Below are 23461 nucleotides of genomic sequence, written 5' to 3' on the forward strand. Positions count from 1 at the left end.
ATACAATCAACTCAGCGAGATCCAGTTAAAAGCCAAATGAAGCTGTATTTTATACAAAAGAAAATGTACATTCCTTATGTAGCTAGATACATCAGGGAGACATGACATATCCCTCAAGAGACATATTTAACATCTGAGATGTTATGTTTCTGCATTGCAGACGGATACTCAATTTTATACATCTTTATTTACAATAACTTAAAATATTTTTCATCTCTGGCAGATATGTACAAGTTCAACAGTGACACATTTCACATTTCAACAATCAACAGCATTAGTCCATTCAATAAGACAAGATAACGGCTCACATGCACCAGTACATATGATCTTAAATGTGCATTTTGGTTTTTTTCTTCAGCTCTGAAACAAAAGAAAGAAAGATTTTTCACTAGTCCCAAGTTGAAAGGACATCTCTCAATAAAGATCATACTTTGTACACGCCGGCAGAATTTTCAGCAGCAGAATCCTCTCAATACCTGGGACATTTATCCCAAGCTACACATTGATATTGGCTGACAATAAGAACAGGCTGATCAAATATATCCTTCTTAGGAAACAAATAATCAGAATGGGATATTCTGTTTGCTATTATAGAAATCACATTACATAAAGCCAAGGTAGTAAAATCCGTGCACTGCTAAACATTTTCATTTAACCAGTTTTAAACTGAATGTAAAGCCAGCCTAGTTTTTAGAAGAACCAAAAAGATCCAGTGTAAAATACACGATAAACCTCATACTAATATTTTTAACATCACACAGAACATATCTTTATACTGTATTCAGATAATAAAATTAAAAATAAAAACCATTATCAGTCATTATTTGAAGGCCAATCTTCTTTTCCCAAGAACAATACATTTTTGTTTGTCTGTCTGTCTGTCTGTCTGTTGTTTTGAGACAGGGTCTAACTGTGTAGCCTTGGCTGTCCTGGAACTCACTCTATAGACCAGCCTGGCCTTGAACTCAGAGATCAGTCTACCTCTGCCTCCAAGTGCTGGGATTACAGGCATGTACCACCACACACCAGTTAAGTACTTATTAACTATAATGTGGTATTAAAAAATTAAAGAACTTGTTCGAAATAGTTAAAAAACAACTATAATTCGTTATTTAAGAGATCATTAAACAGCTTAAACCCTTTAGATCTTTTTGGCCGACATATTTTAGAAGCAGTTATTTTGGCTTCCTTTAACCCAATCATATGCAAAGACAAAAAGTAGTCAAGAGTGAACACAGACATAAATGCAAACTAACCTAACCATGTCAATTTAGCTACGATTATACTAGAAATAAATGCCACTGTCCATTGAGGGGTACCTTTCAATAATTTTCCCTAGACAACCCATAATATACAATATACCATCTTCAGGAGTTTCCCCCTTTATATTCAATACTGATACGCAAAATCCTTAATTTTAATAAAAATGTCCTAAGGAATAAAATTAAGACTTATTCTTTAAATGGTACTTTCAGTGGAGTACTGACATCTTACTGATGTAGGGAAAAACAGGACATTGTCTATTTACCCTATGTGTTTTTTAGTTCAAATAATATATTAATATTTGTTTCCCTCAGGGTTAGAAAGCAATCACTACATCAAAGAGGGGTACATTCCTTAATGCTTTAAAAAGGATTTATCAGAAACATTTTCTTTGGTAAATTTTATAAATTGATGAGGATGTAAAAATGTCTTCTGATATGATTAACACTGAACTGTTTACACTCCAATACAGCAAGCCATATAGCAAAGTAGCAGATGGGGAGAGATTATCCAATTAAGTTCATTTTTCTTTGTCAATAAAAACACCTACCTCCAGATGCTCAAGTTTTAAAAAAGACTGGCTTATATCTTAAAATACACCTAATTCTACTTTCTTTTGGTAAAACCATATTAAAATGTAGTAGTCTAATTAATATCAGACATACAAATGTGCCTTAATTTGTAAACATTAAGAAACCCATCCTTTTGAAATTCAGAAGCAAAACATAGAAAGTTTACTTCTGTGGCCTTCGGCCAGTTATTCCACACAACCCTACATTTCTGTGAAACTGTATCCTGAATTGTTTGGTCTTGACCATATTTCTCATAGGACAAATGGCTAACATTACAAAAATGTTGGAGGAAAAGAGATGCTGTCAGGGTCAGATGGAATGCAGCTACCTCAAGGACAAGAGGCGGGGTTGTGCCTCCGCAGTAGTTCCACACGTGTGAACCGCCCACTAGGTTCACACAATAGAAACAATACTAGAATTTGGCTCATCTCCTTTGCATGGAAAACTGTACCAATCTGATGACTCATGATGCTATTTTTACACTGTATCCCATGTTTATATAATCTGGTAAATATTTTTAAGAGGTTAAAGTGCCACCAATAGCTAGTTTTCAATCACTTATTTTGGAGACCACTTTGGGAAAATTAAAAGTATTACAGCATCTCACCAACTCAGTGGTGAAGCAGTGACAGGAGTCATCCAGCTTGGGGAAAGCCTCCTGTCTCAATGCTTAATATAACCAGTGCAGAAAAGTTGCTCTAGGATTTCTGTAGAATTTCTGATCACTAGCATGACATATTAGTCTTTTTAAATTAAAAAACTATATAATTAGAATACTAAGTCTTTTTGTTAAATTAAAAAAACCCATACTTTATAATGCAATCCAAGTTCAGAAATGGAGTGGTCTCCCTTCTCAATGTTGGTACAGTACGTTACCTTACCCACAAAGACAGAAACTAGTACTTTCATTTATAAATGAATATATAGTAAATTAAATGAGACATCTGATTGTCAACAACTGAAGTACTTAAGATGGACCCAAAGAAACCTCATAAGGGAGGTAGGAAAACCACTGCATTGACGTATTCACAGAAGCAGTGCAAACAAACACAGCACGAGAGAGCTCTTCTAACAAATTTAAAAGCTACTAAGTGGGATGAGACTACCGGTTGGAGACACTGCACTCTGTGGCTAAGACTACCACCCTTGAGTCATTTTATACGGTTTATGTTATAATGACAGAGACCACTGCTCATGGACTCATACATTTACACTCACTGTAAATCTCTTCAATCACATTGAGGAATATTGCTCTTAATCTTCTCTAAGCACAGTAAGGAACATTCTCTCTCTAGATTAAAAATTAATGGAACTGAGCTTTATCTTTACTTTGCAATCCTCCGCAGTATAGCTTTTAAATAGTTAGAAACACTGATCAAGGAAATTTCATTGGGTTTATTTTGCATTTAAACAAATCCCCAGAAATACAAATAACCTGGCAGCATATAACTGTTATGTGGTAGAAAATTCACAAGGCATAAATTAGAAAAGAATAATGTGCATTTTGAACACATCCCCATCTGTATTAATTATTTTACTTTTTTTCCCTCTGGAATTAATATCTTTCTTAATGTGTTCATCAGGTACTGGGGCAGAAACAAAGAAACAGCAGAAATGGAAGTGTTTCATATCACATTTACCAAAGTCTGGATAACTAGAGGCAAAGAGGCATCAACATGAACGGGACTAGAGACAAGGTTTGACTATGGCCCAGCTTCTTAGCCATGGGCCTTACTTAGTCTACAACCTCTGCTGAGCCTCAGTGCCCTGATGATGAATGCATGTGTGGCAGAGAGAAGAGCCAAGTTATTTCTAGGGTCTCTTCTAGCACAGAAATCCTGATCTGCAATAAATGGGCACACAACAGTGGGCTGGGAAAAAAGGGATGTTGGTAAAGGACCAAGATTTTAAAAGACAACTCTTCCCTCCCCAGCTTCTAAGTTAAGTTTTTACTTTATATTTTAGCTTTCTTACCAGTAAAAGTAACTGAAAGTCATATAGAAGAACTCTTCAAACCTTCAGATATTGTAGTCCTTAACCCAGTGCAGATGGCATCGGTCATTTTTTGAATTATATAAAACAAATATTTTCCCCAAAATGTCCTTTTTCTATTAGTGTGATGATGCTTCATGAAAGTGGAGAAATATTAAAGGGAATTTGTTAAAGGATAAAGTACGGACATTTCTGACTTTCTATGACATTTCTAACAGCTGCTGAGTAACTTTACAAAAATCATTTTAAATTCAATGCTGGTAACACAAAATGGTTGAAAATATCATTAGAAAATTGGATAGTTTGTTTAATTTTAATTAATTTCATTTTAACTGTTATTTTATACAGAAAATGTATTCTAAGACCCTGGTTATAAAGTGTATATGAAGAATTTCTTCACTGAGACCAAATTATAACCCAAGGAATAGGAAGCAAATGTTACAGGGTTGTGAAATATTACTTGGGATGTATATACAAAGTCTACGAAATACCGATAAAAGATATCCTTTAAGATGAAAAAAAAACTTTTTTTCTTTTTCTTCTCTGAGACAGGGCTTCCTTCTCTGTGTAGCTCTGGCTGTCTTAGAACTCACTCTGTAGACCAAGCCAGCCTTGAACTCAGAGATCCACCTGCCTCTGCCTTTGGAGTGCTGGGATTAAAGGTGTGTGCCATCATTCCTGATTCTGAAAAATATCTTAAAACCAACCCTTCAGTTATAACAGTTCTAATCAAAGGATGTTTTCTTATACTTACAACAGTTTATGCTATACTTTCAAATTGTTTGGTATTCTTTTGTGCTTTATCTAAAACGCTTGGTTTAAATGTCAATCTGTGTGCACTTGAGCCCAGCGACCTCCAGCATAAAGTAGGCATGTTTTGCTGTATAAGACTGATACCTTCCTTTATGCACTAGAAAGCTTCTCCATTTAGTAGGTTACAAAAACATTTTCACTATTTTTTTTTACTGTTTTACAACTCTGTTTTTTTTAGTTTACTTGGTATCTCTTAATTACTTAAATTAGTAGAAATAGGGCTAAAATATGTCTGTGATAAATAGACATGTCATATGCATATTATAATCAGTCAATAGATCACATATCAGCTTTTAGCCTTACTCCAAACTTTGGCAATGATATGGATAATAGCTGAGGTTCTAGTTTTCTATTTGCTGGGAGCTGAAAAATGTTACAAACTATCAAATCTAATTAAAGGTTATACTAACACAATGCTCCCTAAACTAATAGACAGACAGACTACTCTTCCAAAAATGGTGGCTTATGTGTGAAAAAAAATGAGAGTCGTTTTCCTGGTTATTTATCAAACTTTATGGTAAATAGAGATAAAACAACTTTGTCAATTAGGAGAACACTTGCTTCCTATAAAGGCAGTATAATTTCCATTCACAATACCATAAAATGTCTACATGTAAGAGAGTGTGTGTAACTGATGTTTTTGAGATGGGTAATTCATAGCAATTGAAGTCACAATACTGATTTTTAAAATTCTAATATATTCCCTTCTTTTTCAAACAAAGCCTGAGACCCAGAAGAGATTATAAGAAAGTCTTATCCAACCAAATCACAACAAAGAGCCTTTAAACTAATAATGCATTTTTGTAGCCTCTTAGCAGTTACCAAATGCTACTGATTTACATTCAACATCTAGTTTACTGGCATGATTTCAAAGTTTTATAAAAACGAGAAACTTTGCAGATAATCAGAAGATACACAAACTGCAATAAACACAAAGGCAGTGTGGTCCTTGTGGAGAAATCAAGTCAGTACCCTCTGGTAGAAATGTTCTATACAAATGTGTCACATTGAAGCATCAGTGTTTTCAACCAATTATCTGTCCCTGATGTATTTCCTTGGAGTATATAATCTCAGGACTTTAGGTTTCTGTATCCAATATCTGACTGAATCTAGGTACATCTAGGAAGCAGCTGAAAGGGTTTCTCTAGTCTGATATCTCAGAGAGTAGACTGAGAAATTCCTCTCTTTACCTGAAGATGTACAGTTTCTACTTCAGTCATCACCAACTCACAAAGGAAAGGAAGAAAGAAAACAATTATAGCTTTACCTCATATACAATCTCACACAAATTAAACAAACACCCTTCCCCCAACAAAACCCCAGCACCATAATATCAATCATTCCTAGGAAATAGAACATGCCCCTTTGAGTCTCTGATTTGTTAATTCAAACTTTAAGGGCGGAAATGTCCTTAAGTCCTTGTGGGAAGAGGGAAGACCTGTTGTTAATGACTATAGAGCCATTGAGAAAGTGCATTATCAATTAGAGAATCAACTTAGAGCCACACCCTCCAATGGAGGTGGTCACAAATTGATTTAAATGCCTCAATAATTAAATATTTGTGTCCTTGGGATAAAATAAGGGGGCAGTCAGCCTCATTTTAATAAAAAAAATTGCAGTAGTCTACCGCCTTCCCCCATGCTACCCAAGAATATAAAATTGCACAGACTCAGAGAAAGCCCAAAGTCATAGCAGAATCTCTGAGGCACTCCTGGTTAAGAGAAAAAAATATGATCCAGTTATCTTCATAGTTCCATAGATTATGTGAACAAACCCGTTTTGTTTTTAAACAAAAGCCAAAGAGTCACTTCATAGGGATCCTATACACCATTTCCTCTAACATCTCCTCAGTCTCACAGTGTTGAAATGGGACCGATCAGCCTACGATGGATTGCACATCACCCAAGAGAAAGGAAGGCAGGGAAAGGCAAACATTTTACACTGCTTCACAAACACATTTAAGGGAATAGGTGAGAGGTTAAAGAAAGGAAAGGAAAACCTTATTGCTGTTTCCATACAAAATACAGTATGAGATACCTAAGCTAAGTCAAATCTGATGACAGTGACATCTTTTTCACAATGCGGGATGACGTGTCTTGCACAATGAAATGTTCAGTGTAGAAGGGAAGCAGAACAAGGGGACACCAGAACTACACCTGGGATATTAGCTGCATATTGAAACTTGGGGATCGAGACTGCTTGGTTAAGGGGGCTCCTGGGCTGAGGAGCTCTTTACCTTCACCAGCATGACCTAGCCGGTCTTCTTGTAGACTGATAGTTGAGTATCTATTAGTATTTGTAGCTGCTAGGTTAGTAACTCCCTCAGTGCCAACCCCAATGCTGGTACTTGCTTGACCACCATTTACATAGTCAAAAGATTTACTTGAGGAAGCACTGGCTGTCCGGATTAGGCTTAGACTATTGGTTTTTGGCACCACCTGGCCTGCAGGCAGGCTCAAGTGTTTCTTCATCGGTGTCAGCTCAACTGAATCTATGCTGAGATCTGCTTGTTGTAGAAACTGCTTCCCAACTACTGAATCTCGAGGGCTCTCGTTGGACTTGATGGCTGATGCTGTTTCTTTGTCTTTGGCGGAACGCCCAGTTGCTACTTTCCGTAAGCTTCCCCTCTGAGAAGAGGAGGATGGTTTGGTCCCATGTGGTTGGCTGCTGAGAGAAGCCCCCGATGAAAATCCTTCATCTGCATCATTCATGTTTAAGGACTCCTCTCCTCCATTTAGACCCTCAGCACCTAAAAGATAAATCAGACACATTATAGCTAAATTAAATAAAAAGCAGCTGTGAATACACTGACCTAATCTCATGAACGTTTGTTAAAGATTTGCAATGATCTCAGTAGTTTAATTTAGGGGAATAAACTTCTACACAGAATCCTAACACAGCATTCATTGCTTTCTTCTGGCTTTATTTGCCCTGGGTTTGTAAAAACTGTCCACAAATATTAACTAGTAAACTATCAACATCTAAGGCATAGAAAACTAAAATATAACACTTTAAAACCATACTATATCCATTGAAAGTCACCATATCTATGTATTTTAAACAAAACTCTTTCCTCAGTTCTCTTTAACCTACTATACAAAACACACTGTAACACTGTACAAAAGGGATTCTCTTCTAATTTCAGTTACCCGGTATTGTACCTAGCCATTTAGGCCTACAGGTCCTTTTTAAATTATAACATTAAAAACATTATCTATTTGACAGCTAACTGCATTTACATAGTTTTGTTAATACATTTCTCTTTAATATCTACAAAATCTGTTGACTCACTGCTGTAATAACTTCACCATCACATTTTGTCTTATGGACACACCCTCACATCGATTTCCATGTTTTCCTGGACTGAGTGTGAGGCAGCAATGGTGTCTGTGCTCCGTCTCTAACAGTTACAGCTTGGCAGGAGATGGAGTGCTGCCACCTACAGCGCCCTGCATTCCACAGTGCATCTCACACAGTAACTGCACTTAGTCAAAGGACCTTCATCTTGCATTTTTTGTGGGTGAGAATCACATGATACAATGAGCTTGCAGTTTCCAGACAGCCCAATTCTCTTACGAAAAGTGTGATCAAACAGTCTCAAAATTAATGTTTTCTTCTTTCAAAAACTGAAAATACCTTTCCCAGACTGAAAGAAAGTATGAATCTATAAAACAGATATTAATGTTATAGTTAAGGTAAAATGTTAGAGAACAATGTAAATACTAATTTGAGATACAGGTTACCTAAGAAAAATGTATATATTCAAACACAATCTTTTACTTAACATAGCACCTGAAAAATAAAAATATTTCTTAGCTATATTTCTTCACATGGACTAGTTATTTTACTTCTAAAAAAGAATCAAATTAGGCTATTCTTAAAGCAAAAGGCAACTTGTTACATATATATAAATATAAGTATCTACAGCAATTTAATATTTAATCAACATGCAAAGCCATGTGGAAATACATTTACTAAAAATAACAGCAACTGACACTACTTCTCTCAATCAATCCTGTCAAAAGAACTGAGGATTATAGACGTGAAAATAAACATTTTAGATAATTTTCATATTACCTTTTAATAATTGACTTAAAATTAATATAAAGATTCCAAATATTCAGAAATATTAATATGAAATTCCATTTATCTAAGTAGTTAGGACAGGAAACTGAGAGACTTAGTGCTAGCTTTCAGAGTTGCTTCATGCATATCTGACGCCCAAGCAGTATGGCCATAAGGATGATAACACAAAAAGCCACCATGCAAGAGAATCTATGGCTGTTTTATATGGACAATGATTACACATAACTCAAAGGCACTGTCTCAAAAGCTTAGAGTCCTCTTTTAATTTAAACACATAATAAACAAGCTCATCTAAATTTTTATTAGTATTATTATGTGTGTATTGGTGTCTGCTGTGTACGTGTGTAGAAGGCAGAGGACGGTTTTGTGGAATTGGTTTTCTTCATCCACTTTTATGTGGGCTCAGAATATCAGGCTTGCATGGCAAGCACTTTTAATAACAACAATTTTGCCTGCCCTAATAAATACGTTTTTATCATTAAACTATTTAAAACATCATTACTACAAATATGTTTTATTTTAAAATAAATATACGTGTAATAAAATAAATATACTAATCTTTTTATAGAATGCTCCAGCATTCTAGAAAATTACCAAAATTCTTGTACATTTTAATCAATTTCCTTTTCTCTGTCTTCAAAGCCTTCAAAGCAAGCCAGGTGTGGTGATGCACACTTTTTTTTTTTTGGTTCTTTTTTTCGGAGCTGGGCACCGAACCCAGGGCCTTGTGCTTCCTAGGTAAGCGCTCTACCACTGAGCTAAATCCCCAGCCCCATGATGCACACTTTTAATCCTAGCACAAAGGGAGAAGAAGGAAGCTCTCTCTGAGTTTGAGGCCAGTCTGGTCCACTGAGCAAGTTCTAGGACAGTCATGGCTACACAGAGAAACCCTATCTCACAAAAATAAAAACAAAAAACCTACCATCACCACCAAAAACAAAACAAAATAACAAAAAACATAGGAAGTAAAAATGCAATTGAGTCTCAAAATATATTTCCTTTTATAGTATTTCTGTAGGTGACAACACCCACTACTCAAAGACATGACCGAAAGGGATTTCACTGATTTTGTTGTTGTTGTTGTTAATAGTTGATTTACCTATAAATTGTGCATGTACTAATACTTTTTTTTTTTTTTTTGGTTCTTTTTTTCGGAGCTGGGGACCGAACCCAGGACCTTGCGCTTCCTAGGTAAGCGCTCTACCACTGAGCTAAATCCCCAGCCCCCGTACTAATACTTTTTAAAGCCATTATTAATTTAGGATAAAAGATATAAGTCTTTTTTTTTTTTTTTTTTTTTTTTTTTTTTTTTTTTTTGGAGACAGGGTCTCACTATGGAGCTCTGGCCAGTCTGGAACTCACTGTGTTGACCAGGCTGGCCCTAAGCTTACAGAGATTGACTGTCTTGTCTCCTGAGTGATAGAATTAAAGGCTTGTACTACCAGACCTAGCTTCAAACACACTAAAGAAATGTTTTGACTCGCCTTGAAATCTACCCCAAACTAACAGTTTAATTCTAATGGGGTCTCAATAGAATTAAAACAGATATCCAAAAGGAATTACTACTTGGCTGTTTTCAAAGTATACGACTGATGAATTAGAAGCAATGCTTCAAGTGTCATTCTTATAAGAGTTTCATCAACTGCTAATATATGGCATTACTTTTCATGCAAATACTTGCAATATACTAACAATTGTTACTTATAATCATTGAACACTTTACTTAGTTATCAAGAATGAGAAATAGGGGCTGGGGATTTAGCTCAGTGGTAGAGCGCTTGCCTAGGAAGCGCAAGGCCCTGGGTTGGGTCCCCAGCTCCGGAAAAAAGAAAAAAAAAAAAAAGAATGAGAAATAGACTGTTGTTCAGTTTGGGTCCACTACGGTTCCAAATCTATTCATTTTCTCAATTTCTTTCCTTTCCTTTTCTTTTTTTCTCTTCCTTCCTTCCTTCTTTCCTTCCTTTCTTCCATCCTTCCTTCTTTCCTTCTTGCATTTTAACAAGATGCATCTAATTGTTAGGTGCATAAAGATAAAGAGATACAAAAGGACAAAAAGGGAAGGCCACATCTTCCACAGCCATGTCAAGAAGGATCTCTAAAACAGTACCAACTTTGGGGTCATTAGGTCATGCACATGCAATACTGTTAAATAAAGTAAAGTCAATTTGGTCAAATAGGTGAGGAACTAAGGGTACATTTAGATTCTTACTGAGCATGCTCAAATTTCTAACACACCAAAGAGAAAGATACTTCCTTAAAGTAGAAGGCAAATATTTTATGTGTATATTTGGTCTTTAAAATAAACAGAAGTCATTGATGTCTTTTAAAGCTACTTACAGGTTTATTAGTATAAGGTTTTATAGTGGTACTCCAGGGGCAATATAAACTACATAATGAAACCATCTGGCTGCAGTTCTCTTTTCCATAAGGCTAGCTCATTGACATTTCATCCAAAGCAGCAGGCAAACACCTTCCCATCAGAGACATGCTCCTTTTTACAGGTAGAGATGGAGCAGAGTTCTTATGTGCAAAGTATTACATTGTAGAAACAGGATCTTCTCTGTGCTTGATCTGTAAATATCACATTTCACTCCATCTGGGAGCTATAACCACTATATATATTTGTGTATAAAAGGTAAAGTGTAGTATGCTCCAGGATAGCACATTTACAGAGAAAAGATTTCAGTAATTACTACACAACTTAATCCAGCTGATGAGAAGCCAATAAATACCAGCATTCTCTGTCAGAAACTGGAAATACTTATTAATTGGACACCCTAGGAAAACAGATAAATGCCAGCTCCACTTCAATTTCTTAAACGTACTAATATTTCAAAATTCTCTTCACAGGCTTTTAAAGAATAAATCCTAAAAATGACTAATAAGGCTCATGACCATTGGGTGTATTTTTTTCTAATGTTAAGAGTAAACATGCTCAGTAATGAAAAATCTGAAGCATTTGCAGACCTTTTCATCCAGGCCCCTGCCTTGTTAGTAGCCATGCCAAGCTGCTGTTTGATGACACAGGGATGCAGACTCCAGGCCAGCACAAATGGCAACTGAAGATTGTACCTAACCTGGTGCTAGGCATATGGGGAGGAGGGTTGCTTTGCAAAGAGGAGCTAGTACACCCAGGGGTAGTGGAGACACACACTAGAATGTAAAGGTGCTCTGCTTGGGGACAGAGAGCCAGGATCCTTCTCCAGCAACTGCCTCACTGCCTTCTGCCTCCTCATCTCTGTCCTACCCTCTGTTGTGGCTGCTGCTGAGTTGGGCTCCGGCGAGCCATGCTCAGGGGTCCTGCGCACCAGCACCTCCCCCTCTTGCACACGTTTGATCCCTAGGTCAGTGGAGCCGTGTTGGATCGGGGAGCCAGGAATACTCGAGTCAGCCTCGTTTGAGAAGTCAAAGCCATCTGGGATTCAACATATAACATTTTAGTACTTTTTTTTGTGCTGCTCTATTCTTTTCTGAGCATTCTGACCCAGGCAGATAAGAGAATGTATATATGGATATGATATTAACACATACACTGTCTATATAGTTACATGTGTGTGCACAGCCTGCACACACATAAGGCAGCAGATGAACAATGTGAGGTTTGCAAATGAATGGGACAGAAAAATTAGGATCATTAAGGTGACACTTTCTCTTAGGCAAGACAGCTTGACTGTTAAGTACCAAATGTCTGTAAAATATTGCTGGGTTCAGCTCTTAGAATAAAAAAAAGCAAATACAAAAATCCAAAACTAAGGACCAATCCTTTTATGCACAGTTTGTATTATACTTTAGTTGGACCAGGCATATAATTTTCTCCCACAGTGCTCATACAGGTACCTTTTATCCAGCTAATAGGCTTACGGCAACTTTCTCCCCTTATTTTTATCACTAGCTTTCAAAAAAAAAAAAAAAAGACAAAATTTGGCTAAGTCTTATTTTACATTATATCATTAATTGAACAGTCTAGCATCTTCCTACTTTATAAACAGATATATATTTACATTAAAATAACTGTATTATCACATTTCTCCTACCATTTTTAAATGAAAATATTTTACATTACTACATACAGCATTAATTACTATCAAGCATTTTAACATTCTGTATAAACAGTGTAAGTTTACTTGAATCCATAAGTAAACTATGGGAATTTTATTCTTACCTTCTCTTCTCCATCTATGACGACGAATTGAAGCTGTTGTAATTGCAGTCCGAGAGATTCTCGGCACTGTTGGAGTGACTTCCACTTTAAGTACTTTCTGGCCTTCTTGTGAAGAATCAGGTGCATCAAATGGTAATGAGTTTTTCATGGCATTTGCCACCTAAAATGATAATATAAGTTTATACAAATTTATAACCAACAAACAGCGTTTAGCCTATACTATGATACATTTCTGATATTTTTGAACACATACAGCTTATATAACATATGAAATTGTATGATATAAAAGGACAAATATGTCAAAATGTTTATTTCTAACATTATGTATTTTTCAGTAGGCTTTTCAAATAAAAATTTATAATTAAAATAAGGATTCTATAACCTACTGGATTCTTGAAGTTGTTGAGTTTCAAATGGAAAGAACATTCCAAAGAAAAATGTTTAAATATTTGTAACCAAGATATAAAACAAGTTAGAATAAGTGCCTGCTTTATCATGTAAGTAGCAGAAAACGTAATCTGTTAGAACGGTAACACTCTCCTGCACTCCTATGCATCCACAAGCAGAGATTTCTCCTAATACATGATGACAGTATGTGTCCCATGCCTCTACGGAGAAGACTGGGAAACCCGATTGGTAAACAATTGTTATCCAACTGGTTTGTCTGTTAACCAGTAAGTAATAATCCAGCAAGGACTTTGAGCTGTAAGAATGTCTTTCTTTCCTTCGCACATGTAGGATACAGCAACCTGGGTAAGAACGTCTGATCCACCCACAGACCCAGAGTAGGAAGGTGTTCCAAGGTTTGGTGAATATAATCAAGGTCTTGTCAGTAATATAGAGGATGCTTGTTTCTTTATTTTGTTTGGAATATAGCTCTAGATATGAAAAACATGCTACACATTAGTAAATTTATCTTAATCTTAAAATTAAAAATGGTATAAATAAATAAAATAGCTTTAAAAAACTATCCTAGGTAGAAAATGCATAAACATTTTAAACATCACAGAACCACCACAGAAAAGTTTAATAATTAGTAAGAAACAAAAGCAAGTCAAGTATGGTGGCACTCGTAATACAGCACCTCTAAGACCAAGACAGAATTATAAATTCAAAGCCAGACTAGGAAGCATAAGAAGGAAGAAAGGAAAGGCAGGAGAAGGCCCGTGTATAGTTAACTACCTAGAACTACCAGTATTTTGTTATCTCTTTCACATGTAGATTTAAAATACATATATATTTTCCCACTTAACCTAAGCTATTATTTTTTCTTTAAGTTCTCAAATATTCAATTTCATTAAGGCAATATCAAACTTCAATTGTTTTGTTATGAGAACACTTAAAAGACTACTTTTATTTCTTTGTGATTAAAGTAACACTGTAGGCCAGGTGGTGGCAGCAGCATGTGCCTTTAACGCCAGCACTCAAGAGCCACAGGGGGCTCTTGAGTTCAAGGTCAGCTTGGTACAGAGTGAATTCCTGAATAGCTAGGGCTACACAGTCTATTTCAAACTTCAAAAATGGAAAAAATAAAAGTACTTCTAGTACTTTTAATTTTATTTTATTTGTGTGTTGGTGATCGATCGATCGATCTATCTATCTATCTATCTATCTATCTATCTATCTATCTATCTATCTATCTATCTATCTATCTATCTATCTATCTATCTATCATGTGCATGCCTGGTGCTCACAAAGGCCAGAAGAACGCACCACAGCTCTTGGAACTGGATTTACAGATGGCTGGGAGCCACTCCTCTGAAGAGTAGCCTATGTCCTTAGTCACTGAGCCACCTCTCCAGCCCTTTATAATACACTTTAAGGCACTAGCTACTCTACATGTGGCATACAGGATCTAAGAGAATGAGAACTCATTACAAAACTACTTCTGCAAAGGAATAGCTAGAGTCATATTATCACTAAAGCATAACAAATGCTTCATCTTCCCCTATTGTATGCTTCCATTTGTCCTTCAAACTTTATTACTGTACATCTGTATGCATGTATAATATGTATGTGGAGGGCAGTCACTATGTTATATGGAGGTCAGAGAACAATTTTATAGAGTCCGTTCTCTCCTACCTTTATGTAGATTCTGGGGATAGAATTCAAAGTGACTGATTTGCATGGCAAATATGATCCCACTGGGTCATATTGGTGGCCCAACATTTGTATTTGATTCTTAAAAAAAATAGTGTGTGGGAGAGAATAACATGGCATAAGTGTGGAGATCAAAGGGCAGCTTTCGGGAAAAGTTCTCTGTCTACCATGAGGGTTCTACGACTGAACTCAGGCTGTCAGGTTGGCAGCAAGTGCCTTTATCTTGAGTCATCTCACAGGTCCCCTACATGTTGGTAAGCTAGTAATCTTTAAAGTAAGATTATAAGTGCAGTTTTCTTATGTCTACAGAGAATATTTTTCTTTTTGTGTACTGCGTATTAATTTTCTTTTTTTGTTTGTTTTTTGAGACAGGGTTTGTGTAGCCCTGGCTGTCCTGGAACTCTGTAGACCAGGTGGGTCTCAAACTCTACCTGCCTCTGCCTTGAGTGATGGGATTAAAGGCATGTGCCACCATCGCCTGGCTCTAATTTTACTTTATTAAAGGAAATGATTCAGAATTTATGTTTATGTGGAGAAAAATAAGCTCTTGTAGTGACTACTTCATTTCTAAACTGTCCTAGTTTTGATTATAATAATAAAATGAAGATTTCACTCAAGCTTGACAGCCTTTCTTTTCTGTACATCTGAATGAAACTGATCAGGTATGGGAGGGACAGGAGAGATGGCCATGAGAATGACAATCTGCAACTGACGGGGTAGGGACATGGGGGGCATCTCCATGACGAGACAGAGAACTGGGATAAGAGAGGCACCTAAGAATCAATGGGGGTGACCTTAGTTGTGACTCACAACATTGGGGATATAGAACCTGAAGAAGCTGTAGCCAGGTATGAACCCCAGTGGAGCGATAGAGACTCCAACCCACACACAAAATTTCAACCCCAAATGCACGCTGTCTATAAGAAATGCAGGCATGGGGGATGGAGCAGAGACTGAGGGAATGGCCAACCAATAACCTGCCCAACTAGAGACTCACCCCATGGCCAAGCACCAATCCATGACACTATTAATGATACTGTTACCCTTGCAGATAGGAGTCTAGCAAGGCTGTCCTCTGAGAGGCCCCGCCCAGCAGCTGACTCAAGACAGATGCAGACACCCACAGCCACACAGTGGATGGAGCTTGTGGACTTTTATGGAGGAACAGGAGGGAGGATTGCAGACCCCAAACAGGATAGGAACTCCATAAGAAGACCAGCAGAGTCAACTAACCTGGACCCTTGGGGCTCTCAGAGACTGAACCACTAACGAAAGAACACACACAGGCTGGACCTAGGCATCCCTGCACATATGTAGCAGATGTGCAGCTTGGTCTTCCTGTGGTCCCAAACAACAGGAGTGGAGCTATCCCAAAAAGCTGTTGCCTGTTTGTGTGAGATGCGTTCTACTAGCTGGCCTGCCTTGTCTGGCCTCGGTGGGAGAGCAAGGAAGAGCTTACCCTTGTAGAGATTTGAAGTGCCAGGGTGGTAGGATACCCAAGGGGCTCTGACCCACTCAGAGGAGAAGGGGAGAAGGGATAGGAAAGGATTGTGGGAAGGGGTGACAAGGAAAAGAGCAGTGAGCAGGATGTAAAGTGAAAAAGTAAAATAAACAGATTAACTAGACAACAACAAACCTCTGTGGCTGGCCTCTCTTTAACTGGGCTTTACTGTCTAGTTTAGAATAGCCAGGAACTTACCAAGTAGCTGAGGACCACTTCCTCCATGTGGCAACAATCTGCCTGCTTCCATGTGCTTCCAGATGCTGGTTAGTACTTGTTTTTCTCTTTTCTTAAGGATTTCAAGACATCCCCAACCCCTTCATTTTTCAAGACAAGGATTCTCTGTGTAACTCTGGCTGTCATGGAACTCACTCTGTAGACCAAACTGGCTTTGAACTCAGAGATACATCCTCCACCACTGCCTGGCTAAAACATTTTATTTTCAATTTGCATCAATGCCCACCTGCCCTTTACCCCATGGTAACATTTTGACCACTATATGCTTTAACATATATTAAAACAAACAAACACTTACCAAGAGTGGCTGAGAAAAGAGTTCTAGCTGAGCTCTATAAATGATGTCATCAAGTACTTCCTGGCCAAGGTCCCACTGTCCATTATACCTATGGGATTCATTATTTAGTATTTTCAATAGATATCTCTGGTCTTTAGAACTTAAAAAAAACCTATCCCAAGTTCTACTGCCTCCGTTATAAAACAAAACTCTTACTTCGAATTGCTCAATTGTCCTAGTTTTGGTTATAAAAAATGAAGATTTCAACTCTATGTTTATAGTAGCTTACAGATGCTTCTTTATACAAATTGTTTTTTTTAACCATGTGCTGCTATTCAGAATAATCTATTTTAAAGTATTCGTGATAATCATGATAACTATATAGAAACAATAGTTTCCCATATAGAAAACCTAAAATTCTAAGATGGCTCTAATTTTATGACTAGTCATGTTATTAATTGGCTATTTATCCAATGTGGTGCTGAATAGAAACCACATTAGAAAACAAGGCAACAGGCCTACATGAAACAAGAGTCTATAAAGAAGATAAAGAACATGTACAGGAGAATTCATCTTCTTCCTACTTACATAGCATAGTAAACTCCTGTGAGAAGTTGCACCATAAATTCAGGATCTAATACGATTCGACCACAAAGTTCCTTCCACTGTTTCTCATGTTGTCGTGGAAACCCACTCACACAAACCCTAGAAAAAATACAGTAATTAACATTTGACTCCCTGATTGACTAAATTCATAAATTTAACGACTCATCCTTCAGCTCCTGACACCTGTTAAGTGCCAGTGTCATGACCAGGTGGAGGATGTTGGTTTTTAATTTTTTTAAGCATGTCTTTATTCATAAAACATGAATTCTAGTGGACTCCATACAAAGTACTAAGTTTTCTCAAATAGCTAACAGTCTCTTTCACAGACATCCTTTTTCTGCTTCTCTCACTCTCTTTTTCCCCCCTCTCAAACATAAATATATAACTTTTTATCTATTCTAAATTGTACTGGGGAATTCCTGGACAGTACATAATCTTAAAACAACATTTCAAAATACTGTTGTTCATGAGCTCACTATTACTTATTTGATGTTTTATTTAAGCAAAATTAAATGTGCACAAATGTTACCTATTCATTTTCTTCCTTGTGCAGCCCAGTACGGCGACTGGTGACTCTCATGGACAGGGGTGTTGTTCCTTCCATAGTGGAAACATGGTGAGCAATCTCTAACAAATGTGCTGTCTGGACGTCACCTCTGCTCCTTGATACTGGAGACAGGGGCTCTGGGAGCTACTAAGCAGAATGAACTTTGTTTTCTTTCTTTTTGAGACAGTTTTATTGTGTAATCGGGGTTGGTTTGGAACTGTTTACGTAGCACAGGCTAGCCCCGAACCCACAGAGTTCCATATGCCTCTGTCACTTGAGTGCTAGGATTAAAGACTGGGATTATTGTTCCTATAACCAAGCTTGCTCTTGAATCTCTTCTGCTCTCTGCTGTATATGTCAGTATGCTCTTCTAAATTATACTCCATTTTAACACATTAGCCCGATGCTAATAAACTTCTGGACCCTCTTTTGAGAATCTTGTTTGTTGCAGGATATTTGATCATACTGCAAACCCAGAGATTGTATTATTTACTGAAAAAAAACCTGTTTCTAGTTGTGGTGTGACTTATCCCTTCGCACATACCTTTAAACCTTCTGGTTGGAATACAGACATGCACCATTAACCCCAGACAATGAAGGTAAAGTTAGTTTGTAGAAGGATGGACCCATGTTTGAAAGTGATGACTAGTTGAGTGGTAGACAAATTGACAAATCAGAGAAAGATCTGACAGAACAGGATATGCCCAACTCTTTCTCATGAGACTAGAGGAAAGGGAAGCTACTTGAGGGAGCCATGCAGTGAGGGGAAAAAAAAGGAGGCCATTTTGACTAGGAGAGTTTTACAGAGACAAGTTGCAGAGAGAACAAGTCAGACCCAGGTGAAGACCGAACGAGCCAGTGAATGAGAAGGAGCCAGAAGATTAGAACAGATCGCCAAAGCTGGTATGAGGTAATCAGCAATTCAGCCAGAGGCCCAGAGAGGAGTCAGACTGAATCAGTCAGCTTGGGGGGAGTTTGAGCCAAAACAGCGGAGTTGAACCAGCCATTTCAAAAGTTACAGTTACAGCTTATGATGTACAAGAGGTATAAGAGTGGCCATGATGCCCAAAGGAGATGCTGTCACCTCTGGAAATAGTAACAACAGAGATCACTAAAGCCACTATTAGTCAAAATATCACCAACAACTGCCTTTCATTTCACTGAGATGCTTCCAGAAGTTGTATCTTAATAGTTACAGTGTTATAACATTAGTATCAAGTTATAGTGTGCTTATGTTCATAACTTTATCAGGTTAATTATACTTGATCATAGCCAAAAGGGCAAGAAGCGAGATCAGGTTAATTATAACAAGTCAGAAGAAAAATTTTAGTGCCTTACATTAAATTAAAAATTATATACATATATAGAATATAATAAGGTAATAAAAATATTACAAATTGAAAACAGCATTATATTGATAAAATTGGCACATGCCTATAATCCCAGCACTCAAGAAACAGAAAGGAAGCCAGCCTGATCCACACAACTAATGTGAGTCCAGCCTCACCTATAGAGAAGTCTATCACTAAACCAAAAACCAGACTGTTAAAGATGAAGCTTCTAATGGACAATAGTAGATACCAAATTACTGTGGTACTTATACACTTTATATGTTTAAAATAACTCAATGATTTTGTCATATCAATAGTCACATACTAGAAACGATCAAGTATTCAGGATGAAAAACGTGACTATCAATAAAAAACAAGGACAAGGTTAAGAACAAAGTTTTTAGAAGTTATCCAGGGGACATAGAATCTACTTTAGAGATAAGAACCTTCTTCACCATTAACAATTATAAGTAGGATACAATAATATACTAAATTTTAAGATAATCTATAAATTCAAAGTTATGGATAACTTAGATTAGACTTCTGCCAGTTACCCAAACTAATGAGCTCTGTTATAACCAAGAACGGGCTCCTCCCAGTAACAGAACAGCAATGTGAACCTGAGTGTTTCTCAGACAGATTTTTGATCCCCATGAGCCTTCCTTTCTGGTATTTATGTTGTATCTCTATCCACTAAGGGTGGAACATGTAACTTGCTTCTATTCAACGCAATGTGGCAAAGGTGAAAGGATTCAACACACTATTTGTATATTATGTGTACAACTATTCTTAAAATAACAGATCATGGGGGTTGGGGATTTAGCTCAGTGGTAGAGTGCTTGCCTAGCAAGCGCAAGGCCCTGGGTTCGGTCCCCAGCTCCGGAAAAACAAAACAAAACAACAACAACAAAAAAAAAACAAAACAAAACAAAACAAAACAAAAAAAAAAACAGATCATGCTAGATGCTCTCAATTTACTCTGGCTTTGAAGAAGCAAGCTGTGATGTGTTAAGCTGTATGAAGAGGCCCATGTGTCACCTATGTGAGGATGGACTCCAGCAGACAGCCAACTAGATAAAGAAACCTATAATCCTACAACTATAGGAACAGAATTCTGGCCAAAGTGCTAAGCCTTCATAGACTACAATTCCCTCTGCCTTTCTACAGCTTTAAAAGACCGTTTAAGCTGCCAGGTGTGGTAGCACCTGCCATTGATTCCAGCACTCATGAGGTGGACATAGGCTGATCTTTGTGAGTTATACTAGTTGGGTCTACAAAGGGAGGTTCAGACCAGTCAGAACCATGTAGTGAGACCTCTCTTAAAAAAACAAAACAAAATGAACTCTAAGATGCAAGCCATGATTACATTACTGCCTCATAAAAACTATGAAATAATAAATGTGTGATGTTATAAGCTGCTAAACTTGTGGAACTGGTTTTTCTTTTTAAAAATTGTTTAGTGTGTCTCTCACAGTATGTCCATGGAGGTCATAAGTTAACGTCTGGAGAAACAGTTCTTTCCTCTCACTGTGCTGTCATTTCTGCCCTGCACTTCATCCATAAGAGCCTTCATGAGTTTTGCTGCAGCAGCACTGGAGGAAAGCCACTGCACCCAGTTTTGTAATTTGACTTTTGGAGAGTGAATTCACATTTTAAGGATTTTTTAACCAGCTCATTTACCTATTAGGCCATCTTGCTGGTCCAAGAATTTGTTATGTATCAAAAGAAAGGAACTGCATATCAATTTTTTTCTTTTCCTGAGACAGGGTCTCTCTGTGTCCTGGCTGTCCTGGATTTTGTTCTGTAGTCCAGACTAACCCTCAAGTCAGAATCAACCTGCTTCTGCTTGCCAAGTGCTAGGATTGTATGTGACTGAACTCTGGGGGCTGGGGGCTGAAGCAAAAGGTCACTTGGTTACATAAGCTCAGAACAGAAAGTCCATGACCCTAACCCAATTTATATTATATATTTTTTCTATAGTAACATGTAAGTTTTAGCCAAGCCTAACTTCTTATGAAATTCTGAGGTCCTACAGACTATAATCTAGCACACAGAATGCTCCTTTGCTATCACATGTATAAATGACACAATACAGATACTAGTTTACAAAACAGATAAAGGATCTTGTCTACTACACTCCCAGTAGAAGGTCAGGACCTGTTCAAGGTCAGCCAGCACTATGTGAGGCCGTGTTTTAAACACACAAAATATATAAGGGAAAGATACACATTCCTTTTTAAAAATAATTTTATTTATTTTTAACATGCATTGCTGTTTTGTCTGCATACATGTCCATGTGAAGGTGTCAGGTCTGCTAGAACTGTAGTCACAGATGGTTCTGAGCTGCCAAGTGGTTGCTGGGAACTGAACCTGAGTCCTCTGGAAGAGCAGTCAGTGCTCTTAACTGCTGAGCCATCTCTCCAGTCCCAAGATTTTTATTCTTTAGGTTTTTCACACACACACAGGTTCATTATTCAAAATTCTTACGATAATTTATTTTTAAAAAAATGCACCCAGAGAACAATCTGATGCATCGATAATTAATCCTAAACTTGGTGGACTTGACCTAATCGTTGAGCTAGATAATATTCTGTTGAATGTTAAAATACTTTTCTTTTGATAATTTTTATTGTTCCTTTTTATGTGTGTAAGTGTTTTGCCTGCATGCATGCATGCACATTTATGTGAGTACAGTACTCACAGAGGCCTGACGAGGACTTGGAGCACCTGGACCTGGAGTTAGGGAGAGTTGTAGGCTACCAGGTAGACGATGGGAAACCCTGGGCAAGAGCAGTCAGTGCTCTTTACCGCTCAGCCATCTCTCCAGGCCCTTAACATAACTTTCATTCCCATAGGAATGTAAGTTTTTATTTACTACTAATCATTTTTATTTACTACTATATCAGAAGTTACAATAGCCTGGCATTTATAATACTTTTCAAGTTACTATATTAATATACAGAATGATAAAGACTCTTCTCACCTTGAACCCATTCGACAAAGAGATTGGTAAGATGATGCAGGCATATACACAATAGCTGAATTATAGCACAGCATGAGAAAACTCAGGACTTCGAACCTAGAAAAATAAAACATGATGACAATTATTTATTTCTATCAGAGACAACAGTAAATTATTTACTTACTAAATAGTTACAGCAATGCCTTAATGTAAATCTTCATGATTTCTTAATCAGGTTACTATAGTATCCTCCTCAATAGTTTGTTTCAATTCTTACTATTATGAGCCATAGCCAGTGCATTAGTTTCTTCTTTAGGAAAAAAATTAGGCCAGGTATAGTGGAGCTCACCTTCGACACTCAGGGGTCAGAGACAGTCTATGCAGTGAGTTGCAGGCCAGTCACAGCTATAAAAGTGAGACTCTGTCTCAACGAAACAAAACCAAACAAAGCCCCAACCAATCAACCAAAGCAAACCAAACCTGCAAAACCAACCAAATCAAAGGACTGGAGAAACAGCTCAATAAATAAGAGTATTTGCTAGTCTTGTGGGTTTTTTTTCTCAGCACCCACGTGACAGCTCACCTGCAACTCCAGTTCCAGGGCATCCACTATCCTGCGGGAACAGCAGCATTCCTAACTAACCTGCACATCAGATGCACAACAGCTCTCTCCACCAGCTTTATCAATCAAATCAATCTTCCATATTGTTTGCTAAACGCTATATGTAGGAGACAATGAACACCCAGTTGAGAACAACTGGCTAAGTCTTGAAAAGGGAAAATGGAAGGCAGGGGAAGCAGAAGACAGAAGTTTTCATTAATGAACTATGTGGAAGTAATGCATATTTAATTTGGGGGCAAAACTATGAATATTTGTAAACTACTTCACAGTAAAAATTGTACTACAAAAACTTCCACATCACAGTTCAATCATTCATAATCACTACGATCAGAAAATGGGAATCGGGGCTGCTGAGGAAAGGAGGAATTTTCATTATTTATTATATTATGT

The 23461-nt window shown here is 37.3% G+C and overlaps 1 protein-coding gene across 32 annotated transcripts in view; it reads right to left on the bottom strand.

Annotated features, from left to right (window-relative positions):
- Positions 1–20: 20 nt before the first annotated feature.
- Positions 21–23461, bottom strand: part of Hycc2 (hyccin PI4KA lipid kinase complex subunit 2) — a 72238-nt gene continuing 48797 nt past the window's right edge. For 12 of the 32 annotated variants that reach the window (XM_087566132.1, XM_087566151.1, XM_087566154.1 and 9 more), the window contains 5 exons: positions 22471–22566; positions 17592–17708; positions 17025–17112; positions 12889–13048; positions 5130–7389 (listed from right to left, as the gene is read on the bottom strand). In XM_087566132.1, coding sequence (XP_087422258.1) covers positions 6791–7389; positions 12889–13048; positions 17025–17112; positions 17592–17708; positions 22471–22566 — 1060 coding nt within the window. In that variant the 3' untranslated portion in view covers positions 5130–6790. 32 annotated transcript variants of the gene reach the window in all.

This window comes from Rattus norvegicus, chromosome 9, assembly GCF_021556685.1.
Source record: "Rattus norvegicus strain SHRSP/BbbUtx chromosome 9, alternate assembly SHRSP_T2T, whole genome shotgun sequence".
Classification (NCBI taxonomy): Eukaryota; Metazoa; Chordata; class Mammalia; order Rodentia; family Muridae; genus Rattus; species Rattus norvegicus.